At 51.9% G+C, this 21,040-nt stretch overlaps 1 protein-coding gene and 1 long non-coding RNA gene across 3 annotated transcripts; one reads left to right on the forward strand and one right to left on the reverse strand.

Moving 5' to 3' along the window:
* The first annotated feature begins 430 nt into the window (after positions 1-430).
* On the forward strand, positions 431-14,585 carry PLAUR (plasminogen activator, urokinase receptor). Of its 2 annotated transcripts, none has more exons than XM_006941179.4 (7): positions 431-698; positions 2,732-2,842; positions 4,376-4,516; positions 10,381-10,539; positions 11,106-11,240; positions 12,368-12,514; positions 14,025-14,585. In XM_006941179.4, exons 1-7 carry the CDS (start codon positions 641-643, stop codon positions 14,276-14,278), a joined length of 1,005 nt encoding a protein of 334 aa, XP_006941241.3. In that variant the 5' UTR covers positions 431-640; the 3' UTR covers positions 14,279-14,585. The 2 variants fall into 2 exon arrangements, with proteins under 2 accessions (XP_006941241.3, XP_006941240.3); XM_006941178.5 differs by having other exon boundaries at positions 439-698; positions 4,373-4,516.
* On the reverse strand, positions 10,539-20,791 carry LOC109494783. Its single transcript, XR_002149832.3, has 3 exons — positions 20,376-20,791; positions 14,792-14,930; positions 10,539-10,804 (listed from the first exon to the last, which is right to left on the reverse strand). It is a non-coding gene; the product is annotated as an uncharacterized LOC109494783 (long non-coding RNA).
* Between the last annotated feature and the right edge of the window lie 249 nt (positions 20,792-21,040).

The following is a 21,040-nucleotide window of genomic DNA, read 5'->3' on the forward strand; positions in this document are numbered from 1 at the left end:
CTCTGTCCCAAAAATAAATAAAAAAACGTTGAAAAAAAAAATTTAAGTCAGCGTCTCTAAAAACTAAGAACGATTTCTCGCATAACCGCAAACCCATTTTCATAACAGCAAGATCTACTTTTTTGGATCAAGTGTTTTAAGGCGAATTAGAGACATTACATTATTCCACCTCCAAATATTCCCGCGTGCATCTCTAATGATAAAGACATTTCCCCACGTAACCGCAACACCATTATCCCTTCTCACAAAACTAACAGAAATCCTTAACAATAACTGATGATCAAATGTCCCATCAGGAGTTTTAAGCGGCCCGCTGAGGTCCTTCGCTCGAGGCCCCATAGCAGGAAGCAGGAGAGTTGGAATTTGCACCTCGGCTGACTGGAGACGGCCGGCCCGTGACCACCACACATGAGTCAGAGCAGAGCCAGCCCCCCTACTCCTGGCCGGCCGCGCCCTGGCAAAGGAAGTTTTTGAGGAGGAGGGGTGTGGGGGGAGGAGAGGGAGTCACCCACGCATCTGCGGCTGACTCGCTCTTTCGCAAAATCTCTGGGAGGAGCCCCGGGGCCACAAAACTGTCTCCTTCCCCAGGCCAGACTGAGAGGTGCAGGGAGGCCGCCGACAGGACCTGCCGCCACCAGACATGGGCCGCCCGCTGCTGCTGTCGCTGCTGCTGCTGCTGTTTCAGACCTGCATTCCAGGTAGGGACTGGATGCCGGAACCTCTGAGCGGGGAGCTGGGTCTTGAACTTAGAGGAGAGGGTGGGGGAGGGCGGTGGGCTCAGAGTTCGACGGGTTGGAGGGCGAGGGCTCAGTCTCCGGCACCCCCCCCCCCACACTCAAATAATAATCCTTCTGCTGTCTGCAGCCGCACACAGCACCGTACCTGGCCCACAGTAGGTGCTCAGGCAATTATTAGTCGAGCGAAGGCGTGTAGTTAACCACAGCCACCGTTGAGTGAGTGCGTTCTTTATTCCGGCCTCTCTTCTAAGCACTTTCCTTGCAATTTCAAACTGGACGGGCTGGACTAGTCTTAGCCCTGCTTCAGAGAAGGAAACCGGCACAGAGAGGTTAAGTAACCGGCCCGAGGTCACACAGCCAGCCCTTGAGTAAGTGGGATCCGGACCCCGCAGCAGGAACGTTGCGCAGACTTCTCCACGCTGTCGGATCTCCCCCCACCGACCAGCCGCTGGAAAGACAGGGAGGACGGCGCTTCATTTTACAAGAGGTCTAGAGAGGCCGAACGTCGCGGAGGCAGGGGCTTGGGATCCAGGGCTTGTCCCTCGAGCCTCGAGGACCTTTGCTTTCACTATCCCCTGGCCGACGCTACCCTCTCTACTCTTTTCCCCCGGAAATGTACCGGAGAGGGTTGAAAAGCGAGAGGAAATTGAGAAGGAACTGAGTCAAGGCGGGGTGGGAACGCGGGTTGCGGGGTGGTTCGACACTGAATAACCCGAAAAGCTCTCCAGATCATTCGTGGCCAAGAATGAGTAATGACTCCAGGCGAGTGCGAATTTGGGGTGGGGAAGGGACCCCCTGCAGGGGAGGCCTGGTAGGCGGGGATAGGGGCTGGGGCGGAGCTAGTGGGCGTAGTTATAACCACAGGACACGCTAGCGGGCCGGGGCTAGAACCTCGGGAGGAGCCGGTGGGCGGGGAGAGAGCTTCGTGGGAGGAGCCTGTGGGCGGGGAGAGAGCTTCGGGGAAGGGGCCGGTGGGCGGGGAGAGAGCTTCGCGGGAGGAGCCTGTGGGCGGGGAGAGAACTTCGGTAAAGGGGCCGGTGGGCGGGGAGAGAGCTTCGTGGGAGGAGCCTGTGGGCGGGGAGAGAGCTTCGGGGAAGGGGCCGGTGGGCGGGGAGAGAGCTTCGTGGGAGGAGCCTGTGGGCGGGGAGAGAACTTCGGGGAAGGGGCCGGTGGGCGGGGAGAAAGCTTCGTGGGAGGAGCCTGTGGGCGGGGAGAGAGCTTTGGGGGAGGAGCCGGTGGGCGGGGAGAGAGTTTCGCGGGAGGAGCCCGTGGGCGGGGAGAGAACTTCGGGGAAGGGGCCGGTGGGCGGGGAGAGAGCTTTGGGGGAGGAGCCTGTGGGCGGGGAGAGCGCTTCCGGGGAGGAGCTCACGGTGAGCCCGGAGAGAACTTAGACCGAGGGTTAGAACCTCCAGAGGTCTGGTGGGCGGAGTTAGAACTTTGGCCTGGGCTGATGGTCGGGGAGAGAACTTTGGGAAAAGAGTAGAGTTTGGGGTCGTTAACTGGGAGATAGTTGGTGGAAGGCACGGGGAAGTGGGGTAGAACAAAGATCAGCTGCAGTAGGGTGAGCGTAGACCGCCCCTCGGAAGGCTTGAGAGGCAGAATAGACCGACGCCCGGTGCGGTGGGGGAAAGCACCTAAACTGCAGTTAGGCTAGACGGTCCAGATGGACAGAGGGTGAGGACTGGACTTTCAGGATTGGCCCCGCGTGGGTACAGAATTCAAGGGAAAATGAGCCAGGGCGGGACTTTAGAGAGGTATTGTGGGCGGGGATAGAACTTTAGGGTAGGGGGACGTAGGTACCACGTGAGGCTAGAGATAGACTGGAAGCAGCTGGCCTGAACCCAGGGTTGGAACTAAAGGTCGGGCCGAACGCGGAGCATAAACTTGAGTGCACAGGGCCTGGAGACTTGGTCCCGGTATTGGGGCATGAAGGGGCAAGGGGGGACCCTGGCACGGAGCTATGACAATCTTTCCTCTCCTCTTTCTTCCCCCAGCCTCCTGGGGCCTGCAGTGCATGCTGTGTGGGAGGACCGGGAAGTGCCAGGTGGAAGAGTGTGCCCCGGGCCAGGACCTCTGCAGGACCACCTTCATGCGCATGTGGGAAGGTGAGATTCCAGCACTTGGTTCCTGCAGGGAACTTGAGTGGCCAAGAACCCTCGTTTCACCAGTAATCAGGGATAGTGCAAAGGAAAAAGACAAGGAGACCCCATTTCACACCCACCAGGTTGACAAGCATTCGAAACACTGACAAAGCAAAGAATGGATGAGAATGTGAGGCTGCAGACCCTGTTAATAGCGGGGGTAAATTGGTGCATCCCCCTCAAAGACCAATTTGGCAATATCTCGTACAGGTGAAGATTAGCATACCCCACAGCCAGCAGTTCAACTCCTAGGAATATAGAAAGCCCGAAGAACCTTGGACACACGTGCCCAGAGACACGTGTATAAGAAGGTTCTCAGCAGTGACGTCTGTGATACAGATTAGTCATCAGCAGAGGAGAAACATAGCATAAGCACACAATGGAATGCTGCAGGCAGTTTAAATGAAGGAACTAGAGCTGTAGGCATTAAAGTGGATACATCTCAAAAACATAAGGTTGAGAGAGAAAAAGCACGTTGCAGAGTATGATACCTTTTAATATAAGTAGTATGTAACAATATACAATAAACACTGTCCAAATAAACAACAGTATGTTAGGCACACCTAGTGTGAGAATTGTCTGTATCAGTAGTTGCTTCTGGGCAGGGCATAAGGGCGATGGATGTGGGGGAGTGATCAGGAGACTTTAAATGTGTCTTTAAAAAAATTTTTTTTTAGTGTTTTTATTTATTTTGGAAACAGAGAGAGACAGAGCATGAGCAGGGGCGGGGCAGAGAGAGAGGGAGACACAAAATCCAAAGCAGACTCCAGGCTCTGAGCTGTCAGCACAGAGCCCGACGCGGGGTTCGAACTCACAGGCTGAGACCATGACCTGAGCTGAAGTCGGACGCTTAACCGACTGAGCCACCCAGGCACCCCTAAATGTATGAGCCCGACACGGGGTTCGAACTCACAGGCTGAGATCATGACCTGAGCTGAAGTCGGACGCTTAACCAACTGAGCCACCCAGGTGCCCCAAATGTATCTTTTAAATTTAAGTTCCTTTTTAAAAATATCTGAAACAAAATACAGCAAAATGCTAATAGTTTATAAAGTTTGGTGACAGATACACAATATTTATTATATCACTGTCTTATACTATTTGGCAAGCTTGTAACATTTTCCTTTAAAAATTCCTATTAGAGAGGAGCCTGGGTGGCTCATTGGTGGAGCATTTGACTCTTGATCTCAGCATCGTGAGTTCAAGCCCAGCGCTGGGCATGCAGCCTGCTTAAAAAAAAAAAAAAAAAAAAAAATCCTATTAGAGGCATCTCACTGCTAAGCTGGGCAGGAGGGGTAGATGGATCCAGAAGTTCTCCACAACAGTGTTGTCCCTAAGAGAGAGCAGGTTCTCTGTGCTGGGAGGGGGAGAGGGGAGACAGCTGGCCCCAAGAGAAGAGGTCAGCCCCGGAAGTGGGTGACATATGACCAGGAGTATCAGAGGCCGGTTGGGCCCAGTGGAGCCTTTGGGGTGACAGAGACGCATTCTTCACAGTAGGTGACGAGCTGGAGGTGGTGGAGAGAGGCTGTGCTCACCCAGAGAAAAGCAACAGGACCATGAGCTATCGGACAGGCGTGAAGATCATCACTCTTACGGAGGCCGTGTGTGGGTCTGACTTGTGCAACCGACCCAGAGCTGGTGAGTTGGGCAGCCCTTGCCATCCCCGACCCCCGCACCGTCTCTCTGACTCAAACTCGTCGTTCCCCTGATCCTGTCCCCACCAGCCCCCATGCAAATGCCCGTCTAACAAAAATGCTTAGAAAGGCTCAAGTTCCCACAGGAGAGGGTAGGAAGCAACGGATCCATGTTGCTTGGTCATGCATGCCGATTCCTCTTTCTGGACCTGGTGAGGAAGGAAATTGGCTAAGTCCAGACCAGTCACAATGACGTCAGTTAAGCAGAGCACCTGCGTTTGCACTGTTTCTTGTTCATCCATCCTGACCTCAAACTTCCATCTGTTGGCGGGGACTGAATCAGATGTTTATTTTCAAGGAAGGGACACTAGCATCATCTTGCTGTTAGATTTGCATAAGGAAAGCACTACTAATGGAGTAGACTCAATTAATTCTAATTGCAGATAATATTCAAAATATTTAACAATATCAGTCGATGCATAAGGCACTGACCAGTCAGAACAGCCTCCTGGAGCACCCCCCTCCCACCTTAGCTGATGAATCTTGGGAACATAGGGTTCTAAAGAGAGAGTTGGGGGGGTGCCTGGGTGGTTCAGTCAGTTAAGCATCTGAGCATTCAGCTCAGGTCATGATCTCACGGTTCGTGGGTTCAAGCCCCGCGTCAGGCTCTGTGCTGACAATTCAGAGCCTGGAGCCTGCTTCGGATTCTGTGTCTCCCTCTCTCTCTGCTCCTCCCCCATTCATGCTTTCTCTCTCTCTCTCTCAAAAATAAATAAACATTACAAAAAAATTTTTTTAAGGAAATAAATAAAGAGAGAGTTGGGAGTGGCCAGGGGTCCACCAGCAAGCTTGGGGCAGCAGCTGTCAATTCAGTAATTTAGTAAGTAGTAAAACTATACCAGCCCCATTTCTAAGGCCATTTTATCCTGCGGGTGGTGAATGGGATAGTTGGTTAAACCCCATCCTGTACTTATGTGATACTGGGGATACAGAGGTGACCGGGACAGCTTTGGGCCTTACCACTGGGCTTACGGTCCGGTGGGGTGGGAGTGGGGGTGAGAGACCCATCACCAGACAGCGACTGCTAAGATTAGTCAGCGCCAGGATGGGGAAACAGATCAGAGGGGTCAGAGCTGTAATGGGGAAGCATAGTCCAGAACTTTCAGGGCTGAGATCAAGGAAACAGACACCAGAGTGATCGGGGCTGGGAGGAATGAAGCGTTGGGGCTGTGGGACCCTTGGGGGAAATACTGGACTCAGGTCAGGGAAGTCTTCCTACAGGAAGCAATGACTAGGCTGGATCTTGAGGGATGAGTAGGAGTCAGATTATTAAAAAGACAGTGGGGGGGGGGCGCCTAGGTGGCGCAGTCGGTTAAGCGTCCGACTTCAGCCAGGTCACGATCTCACGGTCCGTGAGTTCGAGCCCCGCGTCAGGCTCTGGGCTGATGGCTCGGAGCCTGGAGCCTGTTTCCGATTCTGTGTCTCCCTCTCTCTCTGCCCCTCCCCCGTTCATGCTCTGTCTCTCTCTGTCCCAAAAATAAAAAATAAACGTTGAAAAAAAAATTTTTTTTAAAAAAGAACTGTTTAGCAGAGGGGGCGCCCAGGTGACTCCATCGGTTAAGTATCTGACTCTTGGTTTCGACTCAGGTCATGATCTCGAGGTTTGTGAGTTCGAGCCCCACTTCAGGGTCTGTGCTGACAGCGTGGAGCCTGCTTGGGATTCTCTCTCTCCCTCTGTCTCTCTGTTCCTTCCTCACTCATGCTGTCTGTCTCTAAATTAATTAATTAATTAATAAATAATAAATAAACATTAAAAAGTTTTTTTAATTTTTATTCATTTTTGAGAGAGAGAGAGACAGACAGAGCATGAACGAGGGAGGGAGAGAGAGAGAGAGGGAGGGAGACACAGAATCGGAAGCAGGCTCCAGGCTCTGAGCTGTCAGCACGGAGCCTGACTCAGGGCCTGAACTCACGAACCGAGAGATCATGACCCGAGCTGAAGTCGGCTGCTCAACCAACTGAGGCACCCAGGTGCTCCATAAATAAATATCCTTTAAAAAAGAACTATTTAGCAGGTAGATGAGCAGGACTTAGTGATGGATTAGACATGGAGGTTGGTTTGCAGTTCTGGTCATGATGGGATCACATGTATTGGACTAATCTGCCAGTCACAGCCAGAAAAGCTGGACAAATTATAAATAATTATTTGAGGTCACTGGAGAGCAGCAAATGAAGAGAGGAAGTTGAGATGCTACGATCCTTGAAATAAGGGAAGCACAGAAGTTGAGTTATGCAGACAAGCTGGGCGTTTCCTTGGGTGCACTTTCCAACTCACTGTTGAGGAGAGGAAATAGAACCCAAATAAGGGAGATCATCACTAGGCTGAGAAGACAAGGGTCAGAGTCCAGGGCTGCCAGAGTGTCTAGAAAACAAGAGGTAAAATCCTGGAACACATGGAACCACAGAAAAGGGAGTCCCCAGATTTGCAAACTTCTTTTAAGTCATTGGCAGGCTGTATGTGCATAGGGTGAAACTCCAAGAAACTCAGCAGAAAATAGTATCTGGGAAGTTACAGAACTGAGCAAAGATTCCAGCAGGCATATGATGCTGGAAAGACCAAAGTTGCCAAGTTGGAGAGAGAGGGGCCTTGGTAACCACCCCACGCTTTCCTCTCAGTCCACACCCGAGGCGTAAGGGCAAAACTGAAATAGACCAGCCCTAAAAATGCCTCCATCTGATCGTCAGCAGGAAGAAAACCTACCCCCCTTGGGAAGAAAATAACATTATTTAGAGCCTTTACAAATTTTCATTGTGATGTCTGGCATCTAATCAAAACTTACAAGGTACCCTGAAGAAAATAAAAAGGACCAATTAACAGGAAACCAAGAGAAAAATCCAACAGTAGAAACAGACCCGTAACGATTCAGATAGTAGAGTTATTAGACAGGGAAATTTATTTATTTATTTATTTATTTATTTATTTATTTATTTATTTATTTATTTAATTTTTTTTTTTTAATGTTTATTTATTTTTGAGACAGAGAGAGACAGAGCATGAATGGGGCAGGGTCAGAGAGGGAGACACAGAATCTGAAACAGGCTCCAGGCTCTGAGCGGTCAGCACAGAGCCCAACGCAGGGCTCGAACTCACGGACCGCGAGATCATGACCTGAGCCGAAGTCGGACGCTTAACCGACTGAGCCACCCAGGGGCCCCGACAGGGAAATTTAAAATAGCCATAATCAGGGTACCTGGGTGGCTCAGTCGGTTAAGCGTCCGACTTCAGCTCAGGTCTGATCTCACCATTTGTGAGTTCGAGCCCCGCGTCGGGCTCTGTGCTGACAGCTCAGACCCTGGAGCCTGCTCCGGGTTCTATGCCTCCCTCTCTCTCTGACCCTCCCCCACTCGCACTCTGTGTGTCTCTCTCTCAAAAACAAACATTAAAAAAATTTTTTTAATAAATAAATAAGCCATGACCAACAGAGTCCAAAAAATAGAGAATAGGATAAATTTTAGCAGAAACGTGGTGTCCGTTTTTTAATAGTCAAACAGGAAATACAGAATAGTGACCGAAATTAACAGCTCAATAGATGTGCTTAAAAGATGTGTGCAGTGCGGCAAAAGGATTAAAGAACTAGAAGACAGGGCAACTAGAGGTATCCAAATTGATGCTAGATGCAGAGGATCAAGGAACCTGCCAGATTTCTGCCCTGGGGGACTGAAGAACTGGGCCACCTCAGAGATGTGGCATTCAGGAGCGAAGGACCAGTTTAGAGAAGATGGAGGGCTTCCCTTGGGGCACGTAGCGATTCAGGTGTTTGAGGGATGGTCAGGGGGCCTCCAGGAAGCAGTTGGGTGTACAGATGTGGAGCTCAGAGAGAAGTCCTGCCTGGAGTGAGTTCCCAGCAGACACATGGAAATGCAGTCAGGTCGATGGATAGCATCCCCGTGGGAGAGCGCGTACCGTGAGAGATGAAAACTGCCCAAGACAGAGCCCTGGGGATCACCCACATTTAGAAGAACGAGATAGAAAGTTCACCAGGGGACCCTAGAGTGGTATGGGAGTGGTGACGGCAGTCAAACCCAACGGTGTTTATTGTTGTTGTTTGCATGGAAGTTCATGTTGGAATTTTAGTTATTTTTCTTTAGGGTTGGGGAAGATTTGGCTGTGGATGTAAATGATTCACCTGATTCCAGCAGCTGGCCTGCCAGTTGGGAGAGGGGCCGAGACCGTCCTCTCTCTTATGTAAGACTTGGCCCCAACTCAACTTGGATGTTTGGGGTCAGGAAGGGGAGGGCATGCCAGGCTCAGGAATGGTGTGGGCCAAGGCCTGGGCAGAGGAAATGGCTATGGTGTTTCCAGGGAAAAAGAATTCATCCTCTTGGCCTGGACCAGAAGGGGTGAGAGGCCGAGTTTTCACAGATCGATCAAGTGAGGCTTGGATCCCTGACACAACTGGGGAGCGTATTAATAATCTGTGGCCGCATTGCAGATTGTCCCAAAACTCGAAACAAAATTAAGCGTGTATTATTTCACAAAAGTTTCTGAAGGTCAAGAATCTGGAAGTAACTTACACAGATGATTCTAGATCTTTCATGCAGGTGTAGTCAAGGTGACTGCTGGCTCCAAAGGGAGCTTCATTCTCACGGACGATGTGATCCTGTGACTTGGGCAAGGCCTCAGTTCCTCGCCATGTAGACGAGTACGCGGAGTATTTGAGTGTCCTAACAACGTGATAGCTGGATCCCCTCCAGACCAAGGAATCCAAGAGAGAGCCAGGGAGGAGTTGCAGTGCCTTTTACGATCTTGCACAAGAGTTATACACCATCATTTCCGCAATATTCCTCTTAGTTATACAGGTCGGCCCCTCTAAGGGCACGCGTACCAGGAGCGAGGGGTCATGGGGGCTCGGAGATTGGCTACCACAGGGAACGATAGCAGAGTTTTGATCAATTGTTGATTCATTCATTTAGCAAATATTTATTGAATATCTTCTCTGGCCCTGGCCCTGTGCTGGGTGGTGTTGGGACAAGATAATGATGGAGACAGCCCCCCCGGACCTACCCGCTGGGGCTCCCAGGGAGGACCTAAAGTGGGCGTGGCTGGAAGGGGAGCCCAGAGGGGCACCTAATCCGGCCTGGGAGGTGAGGGAGGACTTCCTAGAGGAGGTGAAATTTGAGATGATGCCTGAAAAATGAGTAGGAGGAGACAGGGAGAGTAGGGAACAAGGAAGCGTGTTCTGCCTGTACACTCAGGGGCTGTGGGAAGTTGTGGAGGGGTAGAGCCTGAGGGGCTAGTGGAGGGCGATGAGGCAGTAGAGGTGGCCAGGACCCAGACTTTGATGGGCCTTGAATGCCGTGCTGAGTAGCTTGGATTTTATTCTGAGGGCACCGGGGAGCCATGGAGGGGTTTTGCACAGAGCAGAGGCAGGGTCGGATTCAAGTATTAGAAGCATCTTTCCAAGCTCTGTGCTGAGAGCTCAGATTCTGTGTCTCCTTCTCTTTCTGCCCCTACCCTGCTCGTGCTCTGTCTCTCTCTGTCTCTCAAAATTGAATAAATGTTAAAAAAAAAAAAAATTAGAAGCATCCTTCTAGGGCTGTGTGGGGATGCACTTGGTGGGGTTGGGGGGCAAGAATGGAAACCAGGAGGCCAAAGACAAACCTGGTGTTGAAGGCGGTCTGACCTGGTCATGGGGCTGGAAAGGAGGGGATGGATGCTAGAAAGATTCAGGAGGTGGGATGGGCAGGGCTTTGATGATTGGCTGAAGGGTGAGATGAAGAGGAATTGACGCTAAAGCGAGTCCTCAAAGGAAATAGATCTCCGGGACTCTCCCAGGGAGTCTCACCCTCCCGCCCCTCCCCAAACAGGTCGGCCTCCCACCTTTCCCCGAACCCGAAGCCGTTACCTTGAATGTGTTTCCTGCGCCTCATCAGACCTGAGCTGTGAGAGAGGCTGGGTCCAGAGCCTGCAATGCCGCAGCCCTGGAGAACAGTGCCTGGAGGTGGTGACCCACCGGACCCTGGAAGGTGAGCCCCAACCTACCAGCAGCTCCTCCTCCCTGCTTTGTCCCGTCCCAAGGCTGCACTTAACAACCACCCCAGAATAACAAGCATTTAAGCAAGGCAGAAAGTTAATTGTGTCACAGAAAAGTCTAGTGATCCGAAGTCCTGGGCCACTAGGACAGTTCTACAGTCACCAGGAACCCAGATGCCTTCTCTTCTCTGCTTCCATTCTCAAGATTGCCTCATAGTCCAAGATGGCTGCCAGAGCTCCAGACCTCATGTCCAAGTTCTAGGAAGAAGAATGAGAAAAAGGGACCAAAAAATAGGCACTTTTCCTTTCGTGAGGGTTCTCCTTTCTGGAAGTCCCATAAAATCTTTCTATTTATATCACATTGGCCAGAACTCAGTCACATGACTACACCTGTGGCGGGTGGAAAATGTGTCTTTTGGCTAGATAATGGCTGCCCCAAATAAAATGAGGGTCCTGTAATGAACCGCGAAGCAGGAACCGGGCAGATGACTGCTGCCGTGGGCAAACCCAGTCTCAGCCCGGGGCCAGTAGCCTGATCTCTCTCCTCTGCCCCCTACAGGCAGTCCAAGGGATGAGCACCACACCCGCGGCTGTGGCAACCTTCCTGGCTGCCCGGGCCCCACCGGCTTCCACAACAACCACACCTTCCATTTCCTGCAGTGCTGTAACACCACCAAATGCAACGGGGGTCCAGGTGAGGGGCAAGGGACGCGCGCCACGCGAGGCCTGGGGTCGGGGCAGGGAGGTGTACCCAGGCTGCTGCCACTCACTCGCAGGCCACCCCTCCTCTCTAGGTCTCTCCGTCCTCAAAGATGGGTTGTGTGGGAATTCGATGAGCCCGTCAAACCTTTACCAAGACCCATGCTTTATGCTTCCTAGAATCTTTCCACTGCTCACCTCCCTGGTCTGAGCCACCTGGAGCCCTTGCCTACATTGTTACAGTAACCTTGCTGCCCCCCCTGCTTCCACTCCTGCACCCTACAGTCAGTGCCCAGCACAGCAGCAAGAGTGATTTCTTAAAAATGTAAACCAGAGCAAGCATGGGCCCCTCCTTCCTCAAGTCGCTGTGGCGACTTCCCCTTGCCCTCAGAATAAAATCCAAAGGCCGTCCTATGCCCTATGTGATCAGCACCTGTCTGCCTCACAGTCTGCACTGATCCAAACTCCATCCTGCCTCATGGCCTTTGCACATGCAGTGCCCTCTCCTCCAGGAATACGTCTCGCCCACGGGAGTTTGCCTAGCTGGCTACCTCTCATTTGTTAGGTCTCTGCTTTGAAGTATGGTCCTCGGGGAAACGTGTCCCTGTCCCTCCCCTCCAGTGTAATCCAGCTCCTTCGTGTTGTAAACCAGTACTGTCCAACAGAACTTCTCACAGTGGTGGAAATGTTCTATATCCGTGCCTTCCAATATGGTAGCCACTGCCTCGTCTGGCCATTGAGCACGTGAAACGTGAACTGAACTTTGAATTGTAGTTAATACGAGCTAACTTCAGTGCCCATGTAAACAACCACACTTGGCTAGTGGCCACCATACTGGACAGGGTAGCTGGACTCTTTGGTCTTCCACAGCTGCTTGCCCCGTGCCTGGCCAGTTGGGGGCTCAGGAGGAGCCGGGAGGTGGGATTTCTCTCAGAGGTTCTATAAAGAACCCGCCAGAAGAGAGTGCCGTTCAGATGCCTGACCACAAGGTGGCTCCAAGACATCTCAGGCTGCGAGTTGACAGTTCTAGGGAGGTAATACGTGGAGGGACACCCCTCCACCCCACCTGCCCAGACCCCCGTGCTAATTTCCTTGGTTTCTGTGTCCTTGTCTTCTTCCAAGTTGTGGAGCTTCAAAACCTGCCTCTGAATGGCCTCCAGTGTTACAGCTGTGAGGGGAACAGCACCCATGGATGTTCCTCCGAAGAGACTTCCCTGACTGCCTGCCGTGGCCCCATGAGTCAATGTCTGGAAGCCACTGGCAGTAATGGTGAGCCCCTCTAGGAGGCTGGGAAAGGAAAGTTGTGGGTGGGAGGCTGTGGGCTAGAGGTCGCCTGGACAGAGATGGGTCTTCCTGTGGAAAAGGTAGGACTTCCTTTGGGAGGGTGCAAAGTGTAGTCGGGAATTAGGGCTTCCATTAGGAAATGGGTGTTTCAGCAACAGAAATGTGGGCTTCTCTGGGGGCGGGGCTTCCCCAAGTGGGTGGGACTTCCTACGAACATCACGGGCTCCTGTCCTGGGCCATCCTGGACCAGTCTCTCTATTCCAGTGGTTCTCCACGTTTTTCATCTCAAAATTCCCTCATTCTCTTAAAAACTATTACTTGTGTCCATGATCTCTATAGATATTTACTGCATTAGAAGTGAAAAGTGAGATGTATTTATTAATTTATTTTAAAATTAAACTTCATCCCATCTGAACATATTTTTTAATTTTTTTTCAACGTTTTTATTTATTTTTGGGACAGAGAGAGACAGAGCATGAACGGGGAAGGGGCAGAGAGAGAGGGAGACACAGAATCGGAAACAGGCTCCAGGCTCTGAGCCATCAGCCCAGAGCCTGACGCGGGCCTCGAACTCCCAGACCGCGAGATCGTGACCTGGCTGAAGTCGGACGCTTAACCGACTGCGCCACCCAGGCGCCCCTAAAAAAAAAATTTTTTTTAACGTTTTATTTATTTTTGAGACAGAGAGAGATACAGCATGAACGGGGGAGGGGCAGAGAGAGAGGGAGGCACAGAATCGGAAGCAGGCTCCAGGCTCTGAGCCATCAGCCCAGAGCCCGACGCGGGGCTCGAACTCGCGGACCGCGAGATCGTGACCTGGCTGAAGTCAGAGGCTCAACCGACTGCACCACCCAGGCGCCCCTAAAAAAAATTTTTTAATGCCACTTTCCACAACGAAAACATTTAATGAGAAGACCGGCATTGGCTACCGTTTTGCAAATATCTTTAATGCCTGGCTTAATAGAAGACAGCTGGATCCTCCTATGTTTTTTTTTTTTCACGTTTTTTTTAACTTTTATTTATTTTTGAGAGACAGAGAGAGACAGAGCACGAGCGGGGGAGGGGCAGAGAGAGAAGAAAACACAGAATCCGAAGCAGGCTCCGGGCTCTGAGCTGTCAGCACAGAGCCCAACGCGGAGCTGGAACTCACGAACCGTGAGATCATGATCTGAGCCAAAGTGGGACGCTTAACCGACTGAGCCACCCAGGGGCCCCAGGAGCCTCCTATCTGCTTCTGTATTCGGTCGGCTGCAAGATCACGTATCCCAGGGTTTCTGGAAAACCCCACTGCGCACATAAAAGAGCGGAAGAGCCAAATGCTGTTTTAGCATTATTATGAGAATAATTTTGACTTCACACTTCCCCTGGAAGGGCCCGAGGGACCACATTTAAAACTGCCGCTTTCTTCAGGTGGCACCCACCACAAGGTGGCATGTCACCCGGGGAGAATTCCAGGCCTAGCCCCAGGAGCTCACACAGCCTTCTCTCTCCTCAGGCCTGGGCAACCCAAGCTACACAGTGAGAGGCTGTGCAACCCCCTCATGGTGCCAAAGTCTCCACGTGGCTGAAGCCTTCAGCCTGACCCATCTTAACGTCTCCTGCTGTTCTGGAAACGGCTGTAACCATCCAGTCCTGGATCGCCAGCCACGCACGGGGGGTGCCCCCCGGCGTGGTCCTGCCCACCTCAGCCTCACCGTCACCCTGCTTCTAAGTGCCAGACTATGGGGGGGCACTCTCCTCTGGACCTGAAGCCCACACTCCCCCTGCCCTGGCTGGATCCAGGGGAACCCTTTGCCCTTCCCTCGGCTTCCAGCGCTGCAGATTTGCTGTGTGACCTCAGGCCAGTGTGCCGCCCTCTGTGGGTCTCAGCCATCCCAGCTGTCAAGACACCTGTCTCACAGAGTCGCAGAACCAGAGGAGAAAGGCTGGAGATAGGCTGCAGGCCAGCAGGAGAGGTCTTGTCATAGTAGTATCGTTGCACCATCGTTGTTATTATTGATTAATATTTGTTTTATTTAATATTTTATACTGAAATAAAGATTTTTATACCAGTGAACAAGGCCCGATCTTCCCGTCTCTGTAGCATCTATCTTTGGTGGGAGGAGGAAGGCGGGGCGGGGGCACCTTTCCTGGAGTCAGGGGTCACACTGCAGGACCGAGGCATTTGAGGCCCTAGCCTTGGGAACGATCCCATGTAGACTCCCACCCAAAGCCACCTCCACATCGATTTGTGGGCTCCAACTCGCTCACCCAAGCACTCACCTTCCAGTCTCTTCTCCCGAGCTCCAAAAGGTCAAGACTACTTTGTCGTTCTAAGGAGCAGCATCTGCCTCTCCCAGGGGGCTCTGAGACAGGAGATGAATGGGAGGGTTACTCTGATGGCCGGAGCTCCCTGGAGGCACTGCAGTGAGGAATAAGGACAGGATTACATCTCCACTGATGCCCTGGTGGCAGGAGATAGAGGCTGGGCTGTATTTCCTAGGATGCCTTCAGACTGACCGAGAAAAAGACAACAACTATCATCTCAACGGCACTCTGGGAGTGAAGAATCCCCATGTTTGCTGAGGCAAACGCGTAGAGACAAAATTACACTCCCCAGCACCCTATGGCTAATGAACAAAAGGAGAAGACATCTTCCAAGGTATCTGGGGCAGGTAAGGGACAGGGTTTCCTTTTAGGACCTCCTCTAATCACACATCACTGATGGTCATTGTGGTGGCTTAACGAGGTGGGGTGGCATCTCCAGCTCTTGAACGTGAGTGGCTCTGTGACTGCTTTGGCCAACAGAAGGTGGTCTGGAAGCTATGTCATGTCGTGTTCTGGGCCCAGGCTTAAGAAACTGGCTCTGGGGAAGCCAGCTGCCATGTGAAAGTCCTCCTACACTGAGACTGCCATGCTCTGGGGACACCCACGCTATTCATAACGTGGATGCCATATGGGGAGAGAGCCCCAGATGTTCCAGCCAGCTCAGCCCAGACACCAGACAAGTGGGCAAAGGAGCGACCCCGGACATCGCGACCCCAGCTGACGGCATGTGCCGGAGAATCAGGACGCCCAGCTGTTTCCATTTCCTAGGACTGCCGGACTAACTACAAACTTTCGAAGCAGGTGGCTTCCAGCAACAGAAATTTATTCTCTGAGAGTTCTGGATACTAGAAGTTGGAAATCAAGGTATTGGCAGCAGATGTGCTCCTTCTAAAGTCGCTGGTGAAGAATCCTTCCTGGCCTCATCCTAGCGTCTGGGGGTTGCTGACAATCCTGGGTGTTCCTGGGCTTGGAGCCACACTACTCCAGTCCCTGCCTCTGTCATCACATGGCCTTCCTCTCAGTGAATGTGGCCGTGTGGCTCCAAATCTCTCTAGTTCCCTATAAGGACACCGGGTCATTGGATTTAGGGGCCCACCCTAATCCAGTGTGACCTCATCTTAATCACATCTGCAAAGTCCCTATTTCCAAACAAGGTCACATTCGTACCTCCTAGGGGTGAGAACTTCAACGTATTTCTCAGTGGGGACGGGGACACGATTCGATCCACACCACCAGCCAGCAGCGAGAGCCAAGGTTTGAGATATACGGCCCCAAATGAACCATCCCACCCCCCTACAGCTGTTTAAGCCAGCCCATTTGGGCCCCAGTTCATTGTGGGGCAAGACATGCACTGATCCTGCTGTGCCTTGCTCAAATTCCTGCCCCACAGCATCATAAAATAAAAAGGTGAGGGTTTTCCACCACTGAGTTTTAGGGCATTTTGTTATGCTGCAGTGGTTCACAGGAACAGTCACTGGTTTGGTTTTTTGCTAACTCTCCCCACTGTAACCTCCAAAACGGGCAAGACCTTTATCGGCTCACTGCTGCTGTCTTCGCAGTATCTAGAAGAATAATGCCTGGAACGTGGCAGGTAATTAAGAAAGAAAGTAGGGAAGGAAGGAAGGAAAGATCACATCTTCTAGGGTATCGTGCAACAAAAACTGGGCTAGGGCTACGTCCTCTCCTGATTCCCAACAGCAGAGACAAGGCCAAGGTAACATTTTCTGAGACGCTCTAGAATGAAAATTGAGGGTAGTTTCACCTTTCCCATGATTCCCTACCACAGAGGTGGGAGGCAAGAACTATGCCCACCATGATGCCCTACAGCAGAGATTGGAGGGGAAGGAATACATTTCCCATGATGCCTTACAGCAGGAATGGAGGCTAGGACTGCATCTCCCATGAGACCGTGGGGCAGAGGTTGGAGGCTAGGATTACACCCCCTGGCGTGCCCTCCTGTAAGGATCAGAGGTTTGAAATACTCGTCCCACAATGACCAACAGCAGATATTGAGGCTCGGGGATACATTTCTCATAATGTTCTACACCGGAGCCTGTGATCAGGCCCTCATCGTTAATGGCTCCCAGGTTTTTGTGGAGGGATTTCGGTTGCAAGAAATAAAACCTGTTTAAGCTGACTTAAGCAAAACGGCAACGTTATTGGAAGTTTAGAATCCAAGCAAGAGCTAGTCTCTGGGCCTCACCGGGGACAAGAAACAGAATTGAGAAGCTGCGCGAAATCACAAGGCTGTCTCCCTTTTGCGGAATCTCTCTGTCTCTCTCCGACTGTGTGGTTTCCCTCGTGGGCTTCCGCTTTATTTTTCTGTCTCTCCACAGACCACCTTCTTCTGCTTCTCACGGAGGAGCCAAACAGGCCCTTGAAATGTCAGGCACCAAGAACTCCTCGTGTGCCGGTTCCAAACCGTTAGCTAGCAGACAGGTTCTGATGGGGTCTAGTTTGGGCCAGGCCTCTGCCTCTGACCCTCTCTGCTACACCCAGGGAAGTTCCTATCTAAGTCACTGCGTACAGTTGTTCAGGCTGTGAACAGGCATCCACTGCTCCTATGGTCCTACTATGCAGCCCACTCGGCTGAGTGGGGAAAGTGACCCCTAGGAGAGAGATCCGACCACCAGGTTCGGGGAACAACTGAAAAAGAAAACTATCACTTTAATCGTTAAGCTTTAATGCTTTAATCTGTAAGCAGGGCTGCCTCCATACATTCTGTACGAATCAGAGGCAACATGGAGGCCAGGGATGTGTGTGATAGGGCACCCGACTCAGAATGGTTGAAACAAAGAAGAAATTGATTATCTTACATAACAAGCGATCATGAGTCAGGGCAGTGCCTGAGTTGACTAATTCTGCCATGTCCTGAAAGATCCATTCAGGCTTGTCCACCTCATGGCCTCAAGATGGCCGTGGCAATTCCAGACATCACACCCACATTCAGAGGCAACAACAAAAGGCCATCTCTTCGTGGGCCTCTTTTTTGAAACAAAGAAAGCTTAACCCAAAACTCCCAAGCCGGCTTGCCCTCACATTGTGCTTGCCTGACTTGTTTCATACACCTATGCCTACAACAACCACTGGAAGAGGCCGTGGAACCACAATATTAGGCAAAAGTATATTTAGACCACACTCCTGAGGCTTCCCTCACATCATCTGGCTATTAAAGAAAGGTGGATGCCTGAACAAAATCAGGATTCTCTTAAAAAGGAAAAAGAGGGGGCGCCTGGGTGGCTCAGTCGGTTGAGCGTCCGACTTCGGCTCAGGTCACGATCTCGCGGTCCGTGAGTTCGAGCCCCGCGTCAGGCTCTGGGCTGATGGCTCGGAGCCTGGAGGCTGCTTCCGATTCCGTGTCTCCCTCTCTCTCTGCCCCTCCCCCGTTCATGCTCATGCTCTGTCTCTCTCTGTCCCAAAAATAAATAAACGTTAAAAAAAAATTAAAAAAAAAAAAAAAGGAAAAAGAGGGAGGAAATGTGTAAGAAAAAAAAAAAACCACCCAGTTCTTCCTACTGTGTCTTTCTCCTGTGTGCCTCCTGTCCCTTCACTGCCACACTGCCGCTGCCGCACTCACAACACTTCTGTTCACCAAATGTGGGGGAGTTTTCCCCGCAGCAAGCGGTTCTCTGTGACCTGGGCCGGGTGTCCTACAACGTCACCCAACGTTGACACAATCGGCCTGGAGATCGCGTCAGATCCCACAGGTTAAGGGCTCAGTCCCACAAACACACTCTCCACCTCAGATGCCAGTCACAAGGGCAGGTGGTCACCTGTGCTTCCGACCTACCGGTTAAAACCCAGAGGTTCCCATGACCCCCTCTTAGGGGTGGGTTTATTTGCTACAGCGGCTCATAGAATTGAGGGAAATAGTTTACTTACATTTACCAGTAGATTGTAAAAGGATATGACAAAGGATACAGATGAACATCCTGATGGAAGTGACTCATAGGACAAGGTTTATGGGAAGGGGCACGAAGCTTCTCCAGGAGCACCACTAGCCCAGCACCTTCTGGTGCTCACCAACCTGGAGGACCCCCCCCCCCCATCACATAGGCGTGGTCGTTCTCTAACTCCATTTTTCACTCTCTCCCTTCTTGGGGGGGGGGGGGGCAGGACGGAAAATTCCAAGCTTCCCATCTCATCATGGCTTGCTTGCTCTATCCCAGGAACCAACTCTCACCTGGGAGCCATCCAGAAACCCACCCAGAGTCAATTCATTAAAACAAAAGACATTCCGGGGCGCCTGGGTGGCTCAGTCGGTTAAGCATCCGACTTTGGTTCAGGTCACGCTATCACGGTCGGTGGGTTCGAGCCCCGCTTCGGGCTCTGTGCTGACAGCTCAGAGCTTTGGATTCTGTCTCCCTCTCTCTGCCCCTCCCCCACTCACACTCTGTGTCTCTCAAAAATAAATAAACATTAAAAAAATTGGAAAAAAAAAAAAAGACATTCCTATCGCCCAGGAAATTACAAGGCTTTCGGGAGCTCTGTGTCAGGAGTCAGGGGCAAAGACCATATACATACATATATTTCTATTATCTCACAGAATGATATCGAGTAAACAATTAACATCCAGTCTGCACCATCCCAACATTTCCAAAAATTTACAATGAGACCCAGTGAAAGGTTTTCTAGGAGCTTCTGGGGAAAAGTCTTTCCCCACTCTGCTGAAGAAGCTTAAACCTCTTCTCCCCCTCTCTCTCTCTTCCCCTCCCCTCAGTCTCTTTCAGTCTGGCTCTCTCCATCTCCTTGTGTCTTGCTTTTTTCTCTCTCCAGATGAGAAGGAAAGGTGTGGTTGCCAGTCATCTTGCAACATGAGGGGAGCCACTTACCCTTAGGACAGAGAGACAGACGGGCCATGCTGAAGCCAGCTGTACCCGACACTTTTTTCTATGTGGCCCAGTTCTCTTTCTCTGAAGCCACTTGGGTCGGATTTGCTGTCACCTGAATGAAAACCCTAATGGATAAAGTACCCTGATGTGCCGCAGGGTGTGGACAGGACCACCACTCTCCTGATACCCTTGGAAGGGAAGAATGGCGGGGCCCGAAGAAGAGAGCCGAGAACCAAACCAACATCTATCTACTGGGGTGTCCTTCAGCTGAAGCAGGAGACGTTGGTTGGAGCCATGGGCAAGGGGACCTTTCTTGGGGCAAAGACAACAGTTAGCGACCTACCTCCCAACCCAGATTCCCACCTCCAGGTCAGACATCTCTCTTCCACCCGTCCTAAGACAGAGAATGCGAGGCCTCTTCCCCCAGTTTATAGAAAGGTGAACTGAGAATGGAAAAGGAGAGGGGTTGCTTAGAAGTGTGATCCTGGGGACGCAGAGCTTGATGGGAGTCTGGGTCCCGAAGACAGAGAGGATGCTGGGAGCTGGACACCGAGGACAGAAAGGGTATCTGGAGCTGAAGTCCCCTGGTGGGCCTGAATGTCGAACACTCCGGTAGCGATGGAGGTAAAGAGCAAGGGTTTTCAAAGTTGGGATGTCTCCGTTTATCTGACTGTCAAACGGGCCTGGGAGAGGTCGCGGTCTCCTACCTTCCGTCGTTTCTCACTCTTCCCGGGTTCTAAGGGTGATAAGCTTGCACCGCGTCTACAAGGTCCCACAGAAGTGGGCTCGGGGAGACCACTCCCCAGGAGGGAGAAGGGACCCGAATCTGGAGGGGTGAGTCAGCAACAATGATGGGAGAGAAGTGGGAAGCGCGGGTGGAAAGTCAGGGACACAAAAGAGACTGGGGCAGGAAGAGCGGGGGGGAAGCAGGGGTGGGGAAGCTAGACGCTAGGGCGTGGGAGGCATCCACAGGAGCCTCTCCCTCTCCGGGGCTCAGGACTTAGGCTTCCTTCCAGTTGGTTCCCTTTCAGGGGCCCCTTTCAGGAGAGTGATGCATGATGTGGAAACACTGGATTCCTGGGTCTGGACGGTAGGAAGGGTGGGACCTGACCCCCGCCCCGCCCAGCCCTGCCTGGGAGATCCAGGACCTGCCCAGACACCCCTGTGCCGTCCTCCCGGAGCTCAGCTCGGGGTGGCTAAGGTCACAATCCGTCATGTGACACCTTCACCTGCACTCACTTGTCCACAGAACACCTCTCACACTCACCTTTCCCACAGAACACTCCTCCCTCCCTCGATGCTCACACCCTCACGCAACACTCCCCTCCACACACACCCAAGCCTTCACACACACCACTCACCTCCTTCCCCT

This window comes from Felis catus, chromosome E2 (assembly GCF_018350175.1).
Source record: "Felis catus isolate Fca126 chromosome E2, F.catus_Fca126_mat1.0, whole genome shotgun sequence".
Taxonomy (NCBI): domain Eukaryota; kingdom Metazoa; phylum Chordata; class Mammalia; order Carnivora; family Felidae; genus Felis; species Felis catus.